This window comes from Simochromis diagramma, unplaced genomic scaffold, assembly GCF_900408965.1.
Source record: "Simochromis diagramma unplaced genomic scaffold, fSimDia1.1 OVJJ01000299.1, whole genome shotgun sequence".
Classification (NCBI taxonomy): domain Eukaryota; kingdom Metazoa; phylum Chordata; class Actinopteri; order Cichliformes; family Cichlidae; genus Simochromis; species Simochromis diagramma.
Genome location: NW_024386795.1, coordinates 131,394 through 149,338, shown reverse-complemented (window position 1 = coordinate 149,338; position 17,945 = coordinate 131,394). Strand labels below are relative to the sequence as shown.

General features: G+C 41.5%; 1 protein-coding gene across 1 annotated transcript in view; it reads left to right on the top strand.

Moving 5' to 3' along the window:
* The first annotated feature begins 2,044 nt into the window (after positions 1-2,044).
* Positions 2,045-17,945, top strand: part of LOC120729275 (Golgi apparatus protein 1-like) — a 34,898-nt gene continuing 18,997 nt past the window's right edge. Inside the window, exons 1-2 of the mRNA XM_040024803.1 lie at positions 2,045-2,383; positions 16,199-16,228. Coding sequence (XP_039880737.1) covers positions 2,069-2,383; positions 16,199-16,228 — 345 coding nt within the window. The 5' untranslated portion in view covers positions 2,045-2,068. The remainder of the gene's footprint in view (positions 2,384-16,198; positions 16,229-17,945) is intronic.

Below are 17,945 nucleotides of genomic sequence, written 5' to 3'. Positions count from 1 at the left end.
CACCTATCTAGCACTGAGTCTGAGCCCCTTTTTGCCTTCAGAACTGCTTTAATTATTCGTGGCAGAGATTCAACAAGGTGCTGGACACATTCTGGAGAGATTTGTGTCCAAATGGACATAACAGCATCACACGGTTGCCAGCTGCACATCCATCACATGATCTGATGACTTCAGAGGCTATTTGAGTAAAATATTCAAATTCATGTTTAATGAAGCCTGGCCATCGCACTCTCCTGTTGGAGCACAGACAGGAAGAAAGGAGCAAAAACTCACACAGTATATCATTAATGACTTAAACAGTTGATATCAAAGTTATTACTGATTTCCAATAAGTATTTAGTTAATGCTTTAATACTATACCTGCACTGTTGGCTGTCTAACCTGAGTATCTTTCATTTCTCTGAGCTGTGACATCCTTAGAAAATGAATCTCCACATCAATATCCCTAATGGTCATGGGAATATTTTACACTTTATGATCTCTGATGATGACTAATATTTATACCAAATTTAAATATGTTGATCTGACTAATATTGCCAAATCTGTGTTCATTTCACAGAGCCATTATGTGATATATTTATACATCTTTTATATCACATTATAGGAACAAACTTCCTCAGTACTTATAATCACAGATCAAACTTTTCTCATTGCCTTCACATTTAAATGACCTGAATCAGATCATTGTTTCATTTTTGTAACCTTTATTTTCTAGTTTTATCCATTTCTTTTTATTTCAACTCATGTTTGGCTTCCATTCTTTTGATTTTTTTTTCCTGTTAAATCCCACTGAAAGGTATCTTTTCAATCCTGCCTTGGGATCCTTTTTTTTAAGGTCTTTCATGTTTTAGGTAAAATCACTTTGAACTGCCACGAAAAGTTCAATATAAAAAAGTTTGAAGCTTTAGTCCTAATCCCAGAACGTGTTGGCATTATACATTTTGTAATGGAGGTGAATTAAATTGTGATTGCTCAGCATACAGCGATTATAAAGGTTTTCTGCAAGGCAATGTTTGACTTTAATTGGAAAAAAGGGAAATACACATTACATTTCAAATTAAAAGCTTAAACACAAGCAAGAAAATAAGGTTATCCATACAGAGAGACAAGTCACTTTCACTATACGATACAAAAAAACAAAGGAAACCAAAACAGGCTTTGAGGCATTTTTAAAGTTTCAGTAGAACTTAATAATCTCAGTAAGCAGTCAACTATTCCACAGTTTAGAATTAACAATTACATCTGTATCTGTACACGGGCACAATAAATCAAAAATGCTGACAATGTCTGACTGTGAATATAGATACTTTCCTACTATATCTTGTACTGAACGCAATGATGTGAAACGGTGTGACAATAACTTCAAAATAAAAGCTTACAATCACTGAGAGCATCATGGGAGGGAGAGAAAACACACACACACACACACACACACACACACACACACACACACACACACACACACACACACACACACACACACACACACACACACACTATCCCGGGATATATCCAACAATTGTTTGAATATTCGGACTTGCATTGTCCTTGTACAATGGATGCCAAAGAAATAATGTATTTGTTGTCACACAAAAAAGGTAGAGCAGGAACTTCGAAACAAGTTTTGTTTTGTTTTTGTTTGTTTTGTTTTTTAAGGTGGGGGAATATCTAGCATTAAAAAAGTAATTCAGGCTGATAGTTTTGTGTGGAAACATGCTTATGTAAATAAACGACAATTATTTATATTTGAAAAGTTTATTCGCGTTATTTTTCCTACATTTAGTTGATTCTCTTTTTGATGCTATTAAATGAAAATAAATCGCTATAAACTAGAGCTGGAGATCATGTGACGTGATCATCGTGTCATATTGCTTACTAGAGTAAACAACAATGTAAAAACAATGGGTACACTGACGCTGTTACTAAAGGAGTACAGTAAAGCTTTATTTATTTATTTTTCAAGTGACCGGAAGTTGTGTGTTTATTTCGGTAAATAAAGCTCACCGTTACCTCGCTGACCGGAAGTGATGTCGTCATGTATTAGGACTAGCTTGACAGTGCTGTGAAGATGGCGGCGTACAGTCGCGCTCAGCTGCTGCTGCTGTTGTCGTCCGTGTGCCTCTGCAGTTTCGGCTCCGTCCTCGGCTTGAAGGCTGCCAGCGGCCCGGCCGAGCTTCACAACCCGCCCGTCCTGAGACCCGCTGATCCGCCGGCGAAGGATGCACCTGCAGCCGCAGCCGCTGGGGCCTCACAGCCTCGAAGAGCGACCGGTTGGAAGCTGTCGGAAGAGGAGGCCTGCCGGGAGGACCTGACCCGCCTCTGTCCCAAGCACACCTGGACCAACAACCTGGCAGTGCTGGAGTGTCTGCAGGACCGCAAAGAGGTAGGCGCCCTCCCCACGGTAAACTGTTCGGGTTCAGGTGAGGTGATGGGCATCTGCTGGGTGTGTCGCCCCAGTGGGTTTAGTCACCCCGGTTGTCAGCATGGCTGTGATGCAGAGGTGAACATCTGCACCTCCATCCGTGTGACGCTCCGGGCAGCCGTTTAAACACACTTTTTCTTTTAGGACGTCAAAAATCCACGATTTACCCGACATCCACACACGCATACAGAGATAGTGGCGTATTTAGTGCTTTTAAAACTCTGTGTGTGTGTGTGTGTGTGTGTGTGTGTGTGTGTTTTGTTTTTGTTTTGTTTTGTTTTTTAACAAAAGTGAACAAAAAACGTAGTTCCTTCAAAAAACGAAACTTGAAGGTCCTCAAGTGCTAAGTGTAGATTTTATCCTAAATTGATATCTACCTGTTAGTTTTCTCTTACTTGCTTGTGGTCAGTTGATGAGACTGTGTGAAAAGCCCCTCATCCTGAAAATCTGCTCACTTTTTTTATGTTTAAGTAAATTGTGTGTTTTTCAACCTAGGAATGTTCACACTTCAGCACAGAGGCTCTTGCCCTGTGGCCCCAGGAGTAAATAAAAGGTATCCCCTGTAGTAATCCACACAACTCTGTCTGTGTGGCCTTAACTGATGTTCCATGAGCACAATCAAAAATCATGTCTGCTGTTATAAATGCTTATAAACTGGTTGTGTTTAGGCTGTAGGCTGAAGAGCAACTAGCTAAATGAAACCTGATTAGTCTTTAAACAACAAATAGATTAATCTCTACCAAAAATATCAGGCTTAATCTGATTAACTGTTTAATCATTTTTTAATTTATTCCACGTGACAGCCCGAATGAACTTCACCCCCTTCTCGACCTCTGCACCTGGCAGGGCTGTCTCAACTGCATTCTGTAGTTTGAGGGAGAGGTTTTAATGTGCTTTGTGCTTTTACCACCCCTCTTTCCACCTCAGTGCAGTACTTATTAACCTGGTGAGGTGTGAAGTGTGTGGTGTGAGTGCAGTCATCCAGCTGTCAGGTGACTTGCCGGCTGAAGTTAAACCCCAGTTAAACATGATTCCTGTCTTGTTTCTTTGTGCCATAGTGACGAAGAATACAACCAACTTTCACACTCTGTGCCTGTTTAAAGATTGGCCACCTACATGCACAGATTCTCTTATTTTTATCTAATTTCTTTCCATAAATAAACAAGCAAGGGACGCTACTACAACTAGAGATCAAATTATTTGTTTGTTAATCAGTAACCGCTGTGGTCTTGCAGTTCTTCAGTCTCACTCTTAATGCGTCCAGTGAAGGATACCCTCACAGCCTGCTTTATTACATGACCATATGATAAACATACAGTGTTTACAGTCTGTATCTGATTTTTTCCCCCCAGATTGTTATCTTGCTTTCTAGGTCAGTTCACTTCTTACCTATTTAATTATTTTAAAAGTGTTTCCTCATGCAAAGTGTCCTAAGCTGCACTGCAGCTATTAGAAGTCATTGTTCAAGCAAAGTCTCCTGCCTCGTGTCATTTTTAAATTGAACATCTTTGGGTAAAACACTAAAGCACTTCTGAAGAAGTCACCCGAGCTTGTGATGTGACTATAGTACATTTCGTGATGGTTTTAGTTGAAAAATGCTTTAAATTCAACAAATAATTATACATACATACAGCGATATGTTTTTTCCTTTATATTGTAAATGTTTGCTTTTTTGTCTCTGCTTTAAAAAAGTTGGATTCAAATCTAAAGAAAAATATATCAGTTTGATTAAAAGGCTACACACACACACACACACACCCACACCAACTTAAAACAGGGTCAGATTAATCATTAATCTCTTCCTGATAAGATCCTTTACACTAGCTCATATTTATAAAACAACCATAAAAATTTTAAAACCATATGAAGGGATTTGGAAATACTGACTTGAACCATGTTATTTTATTTCACTTGGCTTTTTTGTGGGGGTTTGGGATCACAAATTTAGATCTATTCCAAGATTTCACATGTATCAGATATTTTAAAAGGAACAAAAAATTCAGCGGCCCAAATTGAGACCTAAAAATTCAGCATATAAGGAATTTGTTCTGTCATTTGTATCGTACTAGATTCTATTATTTTAAAAGTACAAGCAGAAGACATTTCTCTATTATGCTAGATGTATAGATTGTGTTCACTTTTGATTTACTTTGATGTTTAAGTTATTTATTTAATTTAGTTTTATGTATAAATGTTTTTCCCGGTAGGAAATTTGGTACACAAAGCTGAGAAAAATGCAGAGTAATAAGACATTCCTGCAATAAATTCTCTCTTTTCTTCATAAAGTTTACGGTGAAATGGTTTCAAAGAGGAGCTGATTTAACTTTCTGTCATTTCAGAAAAATGCAACAGCAATTTTCCTCGTATAAAAGCACTTTGAGTGCTCAGTTAGAGTAGAAAGGGGCTATATACTGTAAGAACCAGACCATTTACCATAATTACCCCACACTTTGTAGTTTGGTAACATTCAGGAAAGCATGAGAGCCTCTTGTACTGAACATTTAGCTAGGTCTAGCAAAAAGGAAGGAGGCTGGTAGAGAATCTACCTTGTTATTTATATCCACACTCACTGGTCACTTCATTAAAGAACATCTTGTTAATATTGAGTTTAAATCCCTTTTGCCTTCAGTGCTTCCTTAAGTCTTTGGGGAATAGATTCAGTAAGTTGTTGGAAACATTCTTCAGAGATTTTGGTCCATATTGACATGACAGTATCAGTTCCTGCAGATTTCTGCATTTCCTGTTCCATCACATCCCAAAGGTCCTTAGGTGGATTAAAATCTGTTGTTCATAGAGAATGTTTGAGTCCAGTCAAAAAAGAAACCAGTTTAAGATGATTTGAGCCTTTTGGCATGGTGCATTATCCTGCTGGAAGTAACTATCATCTGATGGGCTACCATTCCATTACAGCATGGTAAATGGCCTGCATTTGTATAGCACTTTTCTAGTCCATAGGACCCCAAAGCGCTTTACACTACATTCAGTCATTCACCCATTCACACACACATTGGCGATAGCAAGCTACATTGTAGCCACAGCTGCCCTGGGGCGCACTGACAGAGGCGAGGCTGCCGGACACAGGCGCCACCGGGCCCTCTGACCACCACCAGTAGGCAAACATGGCCCAAGGATATTTGGCATGCAGCCAAGATGCAGACTGGGATCGAACCACCGACCTTCTGAGTAGTGGCTGACCTGCTCTGCCACCTGAGCTACAGCCACCCTACAGCCACCCCAGCATCACCATCACTGTTGATACAAGGAAGAATGCATCCATGTTTTCAAATTCTGATTCCACCATGAAAAATCTTGTATTAAAGACTCATCAGACCAGGAAACTTTTTCCAGTCTCCTATTTTCCAATTTTGCTGAACCCATGCAAATTATAATCAGGTTCCCTTTCTGACAAGAACTTGGTGTAGGCTTCTTCTGCAGTAGCCCATCTGCTTCCAGGATCAATGTGTTTTTTGCTCAGAGATGCTCGTCTGCATACCTTGCAATCACATTACTGTTGCCTTCCACTCAGACTAGAGCATGGCAACAACAAGCACACCATGTTCAAAGACACCTCAACCACCTCTCTTTCTCATTCTGATCCTCAGTTTGAACTTCAGCAGGCTGTCTTGACCCTTGCTACATGCCTAAATACTTTGCGTTGCTGCCATATCATTGGCTAATTAGATATTTCCATTAGTAAGCACTTTAACAGGTCTACCTAATCAAGTGTCTGGTAAACATACCGTAAGTTGGCCAATATACAATATAGAGCAAAATAATGAAAAAAATATAATTTAATGCAATAGAAAATGACACATGTTCACTGATAGACTTAATACATTTAAAAGACATTTTGTACAGTGATAATAGATTTCCATGTCTTTTATCAACCTCAGTCATTGTCACAAATACAGCAAAAGCTTAAAGCATCACGTCAGTCTCATTTTGCACTTTACTCCACAGATATACACAGTTACATGGTTCTGTATAAATAGATAATGGAGGACAAAATGATGATGATAAAAGACTTAACATATAATGTGTTCATAGCCAATAAGAAATTATAATTGCTTTACATTAAAGAATATTTTAAATGAGCTATCTTGCAAACCATTTGTTACACAACCCGTACTGTCCCTGAAAAAAATTTCCCTTGTGAGTTTTTTTTTAATCATCATGTTAACTTCATCTGCTCTTTCACTCACACACACACACACACACACACACACACACACACACACACACACACACACACACACACACACACACGAGACACCTCCTCCAGCAGCCCTGAGTGATGCCCTCTTTACAGAGATAATTACATTGCTTTGACTCTATAACAGCTGTGGCCTCCCGAAGAGGTAAATGGCTCTTATAAATCTGCCTCTTCTCTAGAGAAACACACACACACACACACACACACACACACACACACACACACACACACACACACACACACACACACATATATAGTGGCAGTAACAGGGGCAGCTGAGCAGCATGAGCTTTCAGTACACCCAGTTTGAGAATCTATTTGTGGTGGTGTAAGCCCTGAAATCTGACAGCTGATAGACGTCTGAGAAACAGCAACACAGTTATAAAGTAACAGCAAGTCACTTTGCAATAGCAGAAAGAAGCCAGGGATATTTCTAGAACTGTGGTCATTAAAGCATTGTGACAAATAGTAACTATGGGGAGATGGCGTGCCAGGATGCTGTGTAGCTATGGGTAGCATTTGCAGTCCTACAATTCTTTTTTTACTCAGTGTTTCTGCTTATAGAATAGAATAGAATAGAATAGCCTTTATTGTCATTGTACAGAGTACAACGAAATTGGAGTGCCACTCCCTTGGTGCAAGTTTCAATAATAAATATAAATGTAAAATATAAAAAGTACAAAAAACAAACAAACAAACAAACAAAAAAAAACAATCGTAAGTACTCAAACAATAGTATGTACAATATATACAGGATAGCAGCATTAATATAATGACAGTATAAATAGCAGCATAATATAATGACAGTGACGGTATGGAATAGGTTCAATTGTTTTTGTGCTTATTTACTACGGTGATAGCTCTGGGAAAGAAGCTATCCCTGAATCTGTTTGTCCTGGTTTTATGTGACCTGTACCGTCGGCCTGACGGTAATAGTTCAAACAGTTGGTTGCTGGGGTGAGAGTGGTCCTTGATGATATTGCCAGCTCTGCTGAGGTACCGAGAGTTTGCAGTGACCTCCAGGCTGGGCAGAGAGCAGCCAGTGATCTTCTGGGCTGTGTTGATGACCCTCTGCAGTACTTTCCTGTCCGCAGCTGAGCACCCTGCATACCATGTTGTTATGCCGTACGTTAGGATGCTCTCTATGGTGGCTCTGTAAAATGTCACCAGCAGCCTCTCCTCCAGGTTGTTCCTCCTGAGCACTCTCAGAAAGTGGAGACGCTGCTGGGCCTTTTTAACCACCGCTGTAGTATTTGCAGTCCAGGAGAGGTCATCAGATATCTGCACGCCCAGAAACCTCATGGAGTGTACCCTCTCCACACAGCTCCCGTGAATGTAAAGTGGGGCCGGGTCTGCTCTGCCCTTCCTGAAGTCCAAGATAAGTTCTTTAGTTTTCGTGGTGTTCAGTTGGAGGTTGTTAACTGAACACCACTCAGTCAGTCTGTTGACCTCATCTTTGTAGTCCGACTCATCCCCCCTTGAGATGAGTCCAACCACTGTGGTGTCATCCGCGAACTTTATGATGGTGTTTGAGAGATGGGTAGGGGAGCAGTCGGATGTGTAGAGCGTAAACAGGAGGGGACTCAAAACACATCCTTGTGGAGACCCGGTGCTGAGTGTGATGGTGCTGGACCGGTGGGGGCCGAGTCTGACAGACTGTGGTCTATTTGTCAGGAAGTCCTTGATCCAGAGGCAGATGGGGGTGGAGAGTCCCAGGTGAGACAGTTTCTGGACCAGGATCTCCGGGATGATATGATTGAATGCTGAGCTGAAGTCCAGAAAGAGCATTCTCACATAGCTTCCTCGGTGCTCCAGGTGACTCAGCGCAGTGTGGAGCGCTATGGTGATAGCGTCCTCGGTGGAACGATTTGTCCTGTAGGCAAATTGGTGGGGGTCCAGAGTGGGAGGCAGACCGGCCCTGATGTGCTGACAGACCAGTCTCTCAAAGCACTTCATCACTACAGGCGTAAGTGCAACAGGCCTGTAGTCATTTGGGCTGGCCACAGCTGTCTTCTTGGCGATGGAAGAAGATTATACCGTAGTAACATCGTTGTCCTAAGTGCAATGTTCAGGATTTAAAGGAAACGCTGATGTAGTCACAGAGAAAGAGGCTACCGTTGGTCCTGTCAAACAAAAACAGCCCCAGGCGGGTCATTAATACAATGGACAATTAAAACTGTTTCTGTTTAAATTGATGATGAAGTATCTCTAACTCTGATAGACTGCTATTTCCTTTACATTAATTTGGATGGTTTAACACGGCAAAAGCCTATTCGGTGGTGGAGGTGTGATGATTTAAGCTTGTGTTTTTATGCGTAGGCACCTTTCAGTTATTAAGTCGATCATGAACCCTTTTGTACACTGTAATATTCTAGAGTCAAATGTGAGGCCATCTGTATGACAGATAAAGCTTGTTCCAAACTGACAAGTTCTCATCTCTTCTTGGGGCTCCTAGTGTCAAGTTGTAAGCATTGCAATGACACATAAAAAGATCTCTAAAAGTTTAGTTGCGTTAAGGAATTAGTGATATCTCTCGGTGTGTCCATCTCCATGAGTAGTTTCTGCTGTATAGTTATTTCAATGACTTAGTCGCAGAAAAAGCCAGGCTACTTTTAACATGTATAGAGTTGTACATGTAGAGTCTTCAGTGGAACACATCAGCCCCAATTTGTTTTATCTCTCTGCCCCTTACCAAGGCACAATTATCCTTTCCACTTCAGTTTGATCAGTCTAGTTGTTTAATATGGTCTTTTTTTCAAAAGCCTTTGATGTGAATGGATCAGCTCTTCATTAATTAATAACTCATAGTATCACTAGTTTTTTTTTTTTTTTTTTTTTTTTTTTTTTTTTTTTAAATTTGGGAACCCACCAAGGGTCTGTATCCTTATTACACTGATTTCTTTGTGTCTGAAGCATTTAGTGGAAATGAGAGTTTAAAATCAAAAGAAGGCCTTTTGTCGCTGTTCCCGTGGGCGCAGCAGAGTTATCACAAAGTGCTTTCATGTCTTTTTACAGCAAAGTGATGTGGAGATGTAAGAAGAGCTTCTGCTGCTGGCTTTTGTCTGATAGTCAAGGATGTTGTGGGCGAGTCTATGAAGAGCTTCTGCTGCTTTGTTCATATTAAACTGCTGCGTTTTGGAGAAAAAAAACATTACTTTGCTCAGCGCTTTAGGGCAATGTTGGTGGTATTTTTGAACTGTTCTTTCTGAAGCTAAAGGGACAGTTCCAAAAATGCACTCTATGTATTTTCCATCTCACTCAGTTGCACTAAAATCCTACCTTCGATTTAGCCATGGAGCACGAGTCTAGGTTTTACATAGTAGGCGAGTCAGTAGGCACATTTCTTGTCTGCACTGCTTTCCTTTATTTTTGCAGAGGTTGGTTTTACAAAAATGTTTTTTTCCGAGATGTTAAAAAAACCCTTGTTGAACAAAAGTGTAACACCATCTAAATTGACTAAGGCAACAGAACTTCAAAAAATGAAATGCTATAGTTTATCTAAGCCTTATGTATATTGTTCTGAAAAGTGGCTGACTGAAGTTGAAATAGGGTTGATATTATGTAAGCTAGTGTTAGCTCAACGTTTCTGCAAATCGTACTTGGCCCACCTCTTTTTGTGGCTACTAGAGCACAGATTTATTCATTTAAAATCATCTTTCAAGATAGCAACATTAAATAATTTTATATGCAGATAGAAGAATTCTACCTTGTGATAAAAGTCCTAAATTGTACAAAGTAACTTTACAAAAAGCGAAAATTTAGCTTTTAGGCCACATTACTTACTAGTAGCAAAATTTACCCGAGTTTCCAATCAGTTTGTTTATAGTTCAGTTCCATCTTTTCTTAGATGTCATGCTAACATTAAACTACATTGGGTGAAGATAATAAAAGATAATACAAATATAGCTTTGCTCCTTAAGTGTATATATTGACCAACTTAATTGACCTATACCAATTATTAGCACCCGCCTATATATTAACCAATATTATCTATTTGTTGATTTATTGGGACCAACATTTATAATGGCCAATAACTAAAAGTAAAGAAGCAATGGGAGAAACACCCTTCAACCATATTATGAGTGTTGATGTTGCATAGTTTTCTATCAGAGGGCGCTATTCTGTATTGGAAACACGTTTACAAGTCCATGAACACAAGCATAGTTGAGCATAGTGTAAATCAGTAGTCAACAACTTTTGATAGTAAAACAAACTTTATTTTAAAAATGCATATATTAATTAAAACGATCTTAAATTCTTAATATATATATATCTAAGATGGCGCCGGTGAGGTCGGCTGCCGTCACGACTGCTCCGACCACTTTTTCTTTGTCTTTGTTTTTTAAGTTAGTTTTCAGCGTTTCTAAATCGGCAAAATCATCACCATTGGGTACATTAGGTATGACAGTGACACTCTTGTTTCTATTGGTATACAATGTACTCACAATTCGAAGTTTTTAACTCCGGATCCGAGCTGGCCGAGTGAGATCTCGAGGGAGAACAAAGGGAAGCGGCGGCGGCGGCCTAGAGGGAAGCGAGCCGGCGTCAGGAACAGGCTGAGAGCTCGTGCACACCGCACACCTCTGCCTAGCATCCTGCTCGCCAACGTCTAGTCACTGGAGAACAAGCTTGACGACCTCAGGGCCAGGATAAAGTTCCAGAGAGACATTCGGGACTGCAATCTCCTCTGCTTCACCGAGACATGGCTGAACCCAGCGGTGCCGGACCACGCCATCCAGCCGGCCGAGTTCTTCTCGGTTCACCGCATGGACAGGACACGGGACTCGGGGAAGTCAAGGGGAGGCGGCGGGTGTTTAATGGTGAACAACAACTGGTGCAACAGTGCGAACGTTGTTCCTCTCACACGCTCCTGCACACCAAATCTGGAACTACTGTCCATCATGTGTCGTCCTTTTTATCTACCTCGGGAATTTACATCGGTCATTGTAAGTGCCGTTTATATTCCACCACAAGCGGACACGGTCACCGCCTTATGCGAGCTGCATGAGGCACTCACACAGCACCAGACACAACACCGGGACGCTGCGCTTATTGTGACGGGGGACTTTAATAGCGCCAACCTCAAACGCGCAGCGCCGAACTTTTATCAACACATCACCTGCCCCACCAGGGGTGAAAGGACACTGGACCACTGCTACACTACGGTCAAGGACGGCTACAAGGCACAATCCCGCCCCCCGTTTGGCAAATCTGATCACGCCGCCATCTTCCTCATGCCAAAATACAAACAAAGGCTGAAACAGGAAGTTCCGGTTCAGAGGAAGGTCGCGCGCTGGACGGATCAATCGGTGGCCGCGTTACAGGACGCACTCGATGACGCAGACTGGGGCATGTTCAGAAACAGCTCCGACGATGACGTCAACGTGTTTACGGAAGCGGTTGTGGGATTCATCGGGAAACTAGCGGATGATACCGTGGAGACAAAGACTATCACAACGTTTCCCAACCAGAAGCCGTGGGTGGATAAAACCATCCGCGACGCTCTGAGATCCCGCACCGCTGCCTACAACACGGGACTCATGACGGGGGACATGGACCCGTACAAAGCCGCGTCATATAACGTGCGGAGGGCGGTGAAAGAGGCGAAGCAGCGCTACGGGAGGAAACTAGAGTCACAACTCCAACAGAGTGACTCTAGGAGCCTGTGGCGGGGACTAAGGACAATAACGGACTATAAAGCACCAACAACCGGTATGACGAACGCGGCCGTGACTCTGGCAGACGAGCTGAACACTTTCTATGCTCGCTTCGAGGCTGCAGCTAAGGTCTCCAACAATGCTAGTGTTAGCGGCGCTAACGGCTGCAGACAGGAAGATACTGCCAGCACCGGAAACGTGCTCGTCATCTCCGAGCATGAAGTAAGGAGAGCCTTCAAGAGAGTGAACACCAGGAAAGCAGCAGGACCAGACGGCATCCCAGGTCGTATCCTAAGAGACTGCGCATACCAGCTAGCTCCTGTGTTCACTGAGATATTCAACATCTCTTTATCTCAGTCGGTGATCCCCACATGCTTCAAAGAGTCCATCATTGTTCCTGTCCCGAAGAAACCCCACCCTGCTTCTCTCAATGACTATCGCCCTGTAGCCCTCACCTCAGTAGTGATGAAGTGCTTTGAACGCCTGGTCAGAGACTTCATCATTTCTTCACTACCAGACACACTGGACCCACTACAGTTCGCTTACCGTCCAAATCGTTCCACAGACGATGCCATCTCTCATCTCCTCCACACATCACTCACTCACTTGGACACTAGAAGGGGGAATTATGTTAAAATGCTCTTCATAGACTACAGCTCTGCATTTAACACCATAATTCCCTCCACACTCACCACCAAGCTGGAGCATCTGGGACTCAGCTCATCTATGTGTCAGTGGATCTCCAACTTCCTAACTGGCAGACCACAGGCAGTAAGGATGGGCGGACATGTCTCAGCCTCCACCACTCTCAGCACTGGAGCCCCCCAGGGGTGTGTTCTGAGCCCCCTGCTGTACTCTTTGTACACATATGACTGTGTGGCCACTACCAGCTCCACCACCATCATCAAGTTTGCTGACGACACCGTCGTGGTGGGCCTGATCTCTGATAACAACGAGACGGCCTACCTGAAGGAGATTAGGAATCTGGAGAAGTGGTGCCAGAGGAACAACCTCCTTCTAAACGTCAGTAAGACAAAGGAGCTGATAGTGGACTTCAGCACTAAGCAGGAGAGGAACTACCAGACCCCCGTCATCAACGAGTGCCCAGTGGAGAGAGTGGACAGCTTCAAATACCTCGGAGTTCACATCATGCAGGACCTGTCATGGTCCTGTCACATCAACACCGTGGTGAAAAAGGCCCGACAGCGTCTCTACCACCTCAGACGCTTGAGAGACTTCCAACTGCCCTCCAAGGTGCTCAGGAACTTTTACTCGTGCACCATAGAGAGCATCCTGGCGGGAAACATCTTAACCTGGTTCGGGAACAGCACCATGCAGGACAGACGAGCTCTACAGAGGGTTGTGCGGTCAGCTGAGCGCACCATCCGCTCCGAGCTCCCTGACCTGCACTCAATCTACAGCAGGCGGTGCTGGACCAAGGCCAGGAAGATCGTGAAGGACCTCAGCCATCCCAACAACAGACTGTTCTCTCTGTTGAGGTCAGGAAAGCGATTCCGCTCCCTGAAGACCAACACAGAGAGACTGAGGAGGAGCTTCTTCCCGCAGGCAATACGGTCTCTCAATCACACCACCACACAGTACTGACCCACACATATGGTTCTTACACACACACTGGACTTTCTGGACTTTGGTTTTGCACAACACTGGTCACTATATTCTTCATTTCCGGTTAATACTTGTACAGCTGCTGTTATTGTGTATATATTTATTTATATTTAGATTTCTTCATACATTCTTATATAGTTCTATATTGTGTATTGTGTATTTTGTTGTACAGTTATTTTATTTTCAACTTTAATTTATATATTTATCTTATTCTTCCCAGTTAAATTTACCTTTCATTCTAATTTGTGTTGTACAGTTATTTCATTTTTAACCTTAATTTATATTTTATTCCTTCCTAGTTAAATTTACCCTTTTTAATTTTTCATATTTATTTCCTATCTTATTCATAGCCTTTTCCTTTTTTGTTTTCTTTAGGTCACGAGCAGTTGTCCAAGCATTTCACTACATATCGTACTGTGTATGACTGTGTACGTGACAAATAAAATTTGAATTTAAATAACTGTGCATAAACAAATTTTAGGGAAATCTGTTTTTATGTGTCTGAATGAAAAAAGCGTTGCCCAGTATATCAGATTTTTAAATGACCAAATCTTGGTGATTTAAAATCAGTCTTAACAATCGTCATATAATGAAAATTAGCAACATTTAACTGGAAACTCTGCCTATACTCACATGGCCTTAGGAAAATGGACTGCTTGCCAACAAGCTCAACAGTTTTAAAGGGTTTCAGTGTAACTAACCGTGCCTTTGCTGAGTCTTGTTGTTGGTTTATTAACCAATGCATGCTGCAGTAGGTTCAGCATATACCGTAATTGTCGGGCTATAAGCCGCTACTTTTTGCACCAGCTTTGAACCCTGCGGCTTTTAGTCAGGTGCGGCTTTTCTATGGATTGTCCATGATTTTTGTCATATCGTAAGACGATTTGTTTTGTTTGTTCCGCTGTTGTACGGCACTACGTTGCCTGGCGGAAGGGCATATGATCAGACACACAGTATCGGGGTTCAAGAGTGGTATGTTGGTCACATGTCCATCCGCCAGGCAACATAGTGCTGTACAAGTAGCACGAAAAACAAACTTCAAAGTAGCGCTATGTGTTCAGCGGGAGTCGTGGATGACGAGCGGCGATAAACTTGCGAAAAGCAAGTTATGCTCAATTCCACCGGTGGATTCTGACAGCGTGGAAAAGTGTGAAAACATCCACGATCACCAACGGATTTCAAAGGGCTGGACTGTTGCATGATGGAGAGGAGGACACCGCCACGGCCCTTCTGAGGGTGTTCGACTCTGACACTGACAACGAGGATTTCTTTGGTTTTGAAAGTGACAACGAAGGAAAGAAGCTGAGAGTGGATGACGAAGCCACCCTGAACCTGTTCGTCTCCGACACTGGAGAAAAGGACTTTGGTGGTTTTAGTGCGCAGGAAGAAGAGGAAGATGGTGAATGACTGACTTTTCTTCTTGTTAAAGCCGTGTCACTGCACCTGAGCCTAAAAGGTAGTCTGAATCTATTTTTCTGGTGTGCTGTAGGTTATTGTTATGTACTACATTTGTTACTCATTTATGAAGCACAGTACATGTTTCGTACTTGTAATTACCGCTACTTGTACATATACCTAAAAAGTTATGCAAATATGTACCCATAACTTGTTTTTCAAAATATTAATAAAAGGGGTGTGTCTCCAAACAGCCATCTCTTTCCTGACAATTCGCTTTGTGTATATTCTCTTACATATGATAAGTCAACATTGAAACACCTGCGGCTTTTGGTCAGGTGCGGCTAATGTATGTACAAAACAGGATTTTCCCCTGATTTTAGCTTGTGCGGCTAATATTCAGGTGCGCTTTGTAGTCCGGGAAATACGGTACATATAACTAATAAAACAAAAAACCTTCCGATACCTCTGAACACACTTACTATCTTATTATATCTAGTTTGTTCAACCAGTGCACAAAGAAATACAAGCAGGTGCTGGAACTTTTTCCTTTTATCTCTGGCTATGGTGCTGCTTGAAAGTTGGAGTTTGTCAGAGTTGGTTTTTGGTTCCGATGCGTGTTTAGGTTAGGATGTTGCCAAACTTGGAAATCTCATTGTTGCAGCATGTTGACAAAATATGGCAGTAAAAATACCAAGGTAGCCCTTAAAGCACAAATGACTATTTGTGTCTCTCTGATGGAAGCATGGATTAAACTAGAGTGTTGAAAGATGTTTAAATCTACTGAAGCGCCTTGAGGCGACTGTTGTTGTGATTTGGCGCTATATAAATAAAATTGAATTGAATTGAAGATTCACATTTCTCCCTCTTTTTGTCTTTCTGTAGGAAATTGATATTGCTCCTGACTGCAACCATGTGAGTATTTGTTTTAAAACACACAAATTCACGCAGAACTTTTTAATCAAACAGTACAAGTGTGAGACAAAGAAAGATATAACAGAGGCGTGCCTTCATACTCGGCTAATGCTGTCAGGCCAAATCCAAATTTTAACCAAGTCTGTTTGGCTTAAAGTTAACTCACCAAGAAATCAAATGTGATAATTAGCCTTTTGGATATGCAGGGTGGTACATACCTGTCCTGCTTGGACTGCTGGAATTATTTCACTGCATCTGACAGATTTTTAAGTCAAAGTTACTGTTATTTGCCCCTGCTGTTAAAGAATTTAAACCAAACATATTGAAATATGTAATTTCAAAGGTTGACAGAACATCCTAACACACACAGCTGTGATGTACCAACTGCTGAAAAGTTTACACTTAAATTTTTGGCTGAGTTTACGAACCTTTGTCACCTGAGGACTCTTTTCCATCCATGTCTCGTGATCACTGCGTTATGCCTTTAATTTATTCATAACAAATATTTGTAACATTTATGTCATCCCCAACTACTGCAGATATAATTGGTTTTAGTTTTGTCCTATTTGCTTAACTCTATACTTTTCTGTATGCTCTTTCCTCTCACTCCTAATCAGTCATGGTAGAGGTCTGCCCCTGCCTGAACCTGATTCTAGAGATCTCTTCCTGATAAATGGAAGTTCTTCCTCACCACTGTAGCCAATTGTTTTCCTTATAGGGGATCATTGTAGTTCTCTCTCTAATATTTTAGAGGTTTTACCTTACAATATAAAGTGCAATGAGATGACTGCTTGCATGAAATATATTTATATAATATTAAAATGCATATAAAGGAGTGAACATGGTAAACGTTCTGCATGCAAGTATGTTAGTATGTTTATTGACTCAGGGCCACAACCACTACTGTAAACTGGATTATATTATCTTAGAAATATGTCTTAATATGTCCATAAATAGTAAACAAGTAGAAATGTAGAATCTAATACAATATCTGTCTAAAAAGCAGTCTGTGCATACTAATTCAATTCAGTATATTTTTTGGAGCAGTGTCACAGACCTGCATATTTTAATGCACTGTACAATTGGAGAGATTATTGGAAACATTTAGAGAATTTAAAATAAAGCAGTCTAATTATCAGCGACCGCTGACCATGAATAAACCTAAGATCCTCTCTTCTCTGTTTAACAAGGTAGTTTCACATTCTCTTCCCCACTCTAAATACTAGCTTTGAAGAACCCACAGCTTCCACACTGCCAGCTGATGACCGTCACTGACATCAATGCCATCTAACTTTAAATTAGGAGTTTCTCCTCTTTTTGCGTTAAGAGCTTCCGAAAGCTCGTCTCCGTGCCTTCTGGATGATAAACCTTCAATATTCAGAGTTCAGGGCTGCTAACAGCAGACAGTTTTATGAAACACCACAAGGCTTATGGAGCACTTGGACTGTCTTTATTACAGCATGGAAAGCACTGGCTGCAGTTAACATGTCACACGCTCACTTGTTCTATCTTATTTTCTCGGTGGACCGACTTTCAGTACCTGTTGTTTGTGGATGCTGCAGCTGGAACCCCTCTGATAAGAAAGTGATACACAGAGTATTAGAAAACAATAAAAAGAGCACATTGGAAGGTCTTATTTCTGTCATTAAAATCCTTAAAAAAATCATCAGTCTTCAGGATGGGGACTGTCTGATCGTGGGAGGCGTAGTTCTCTCTG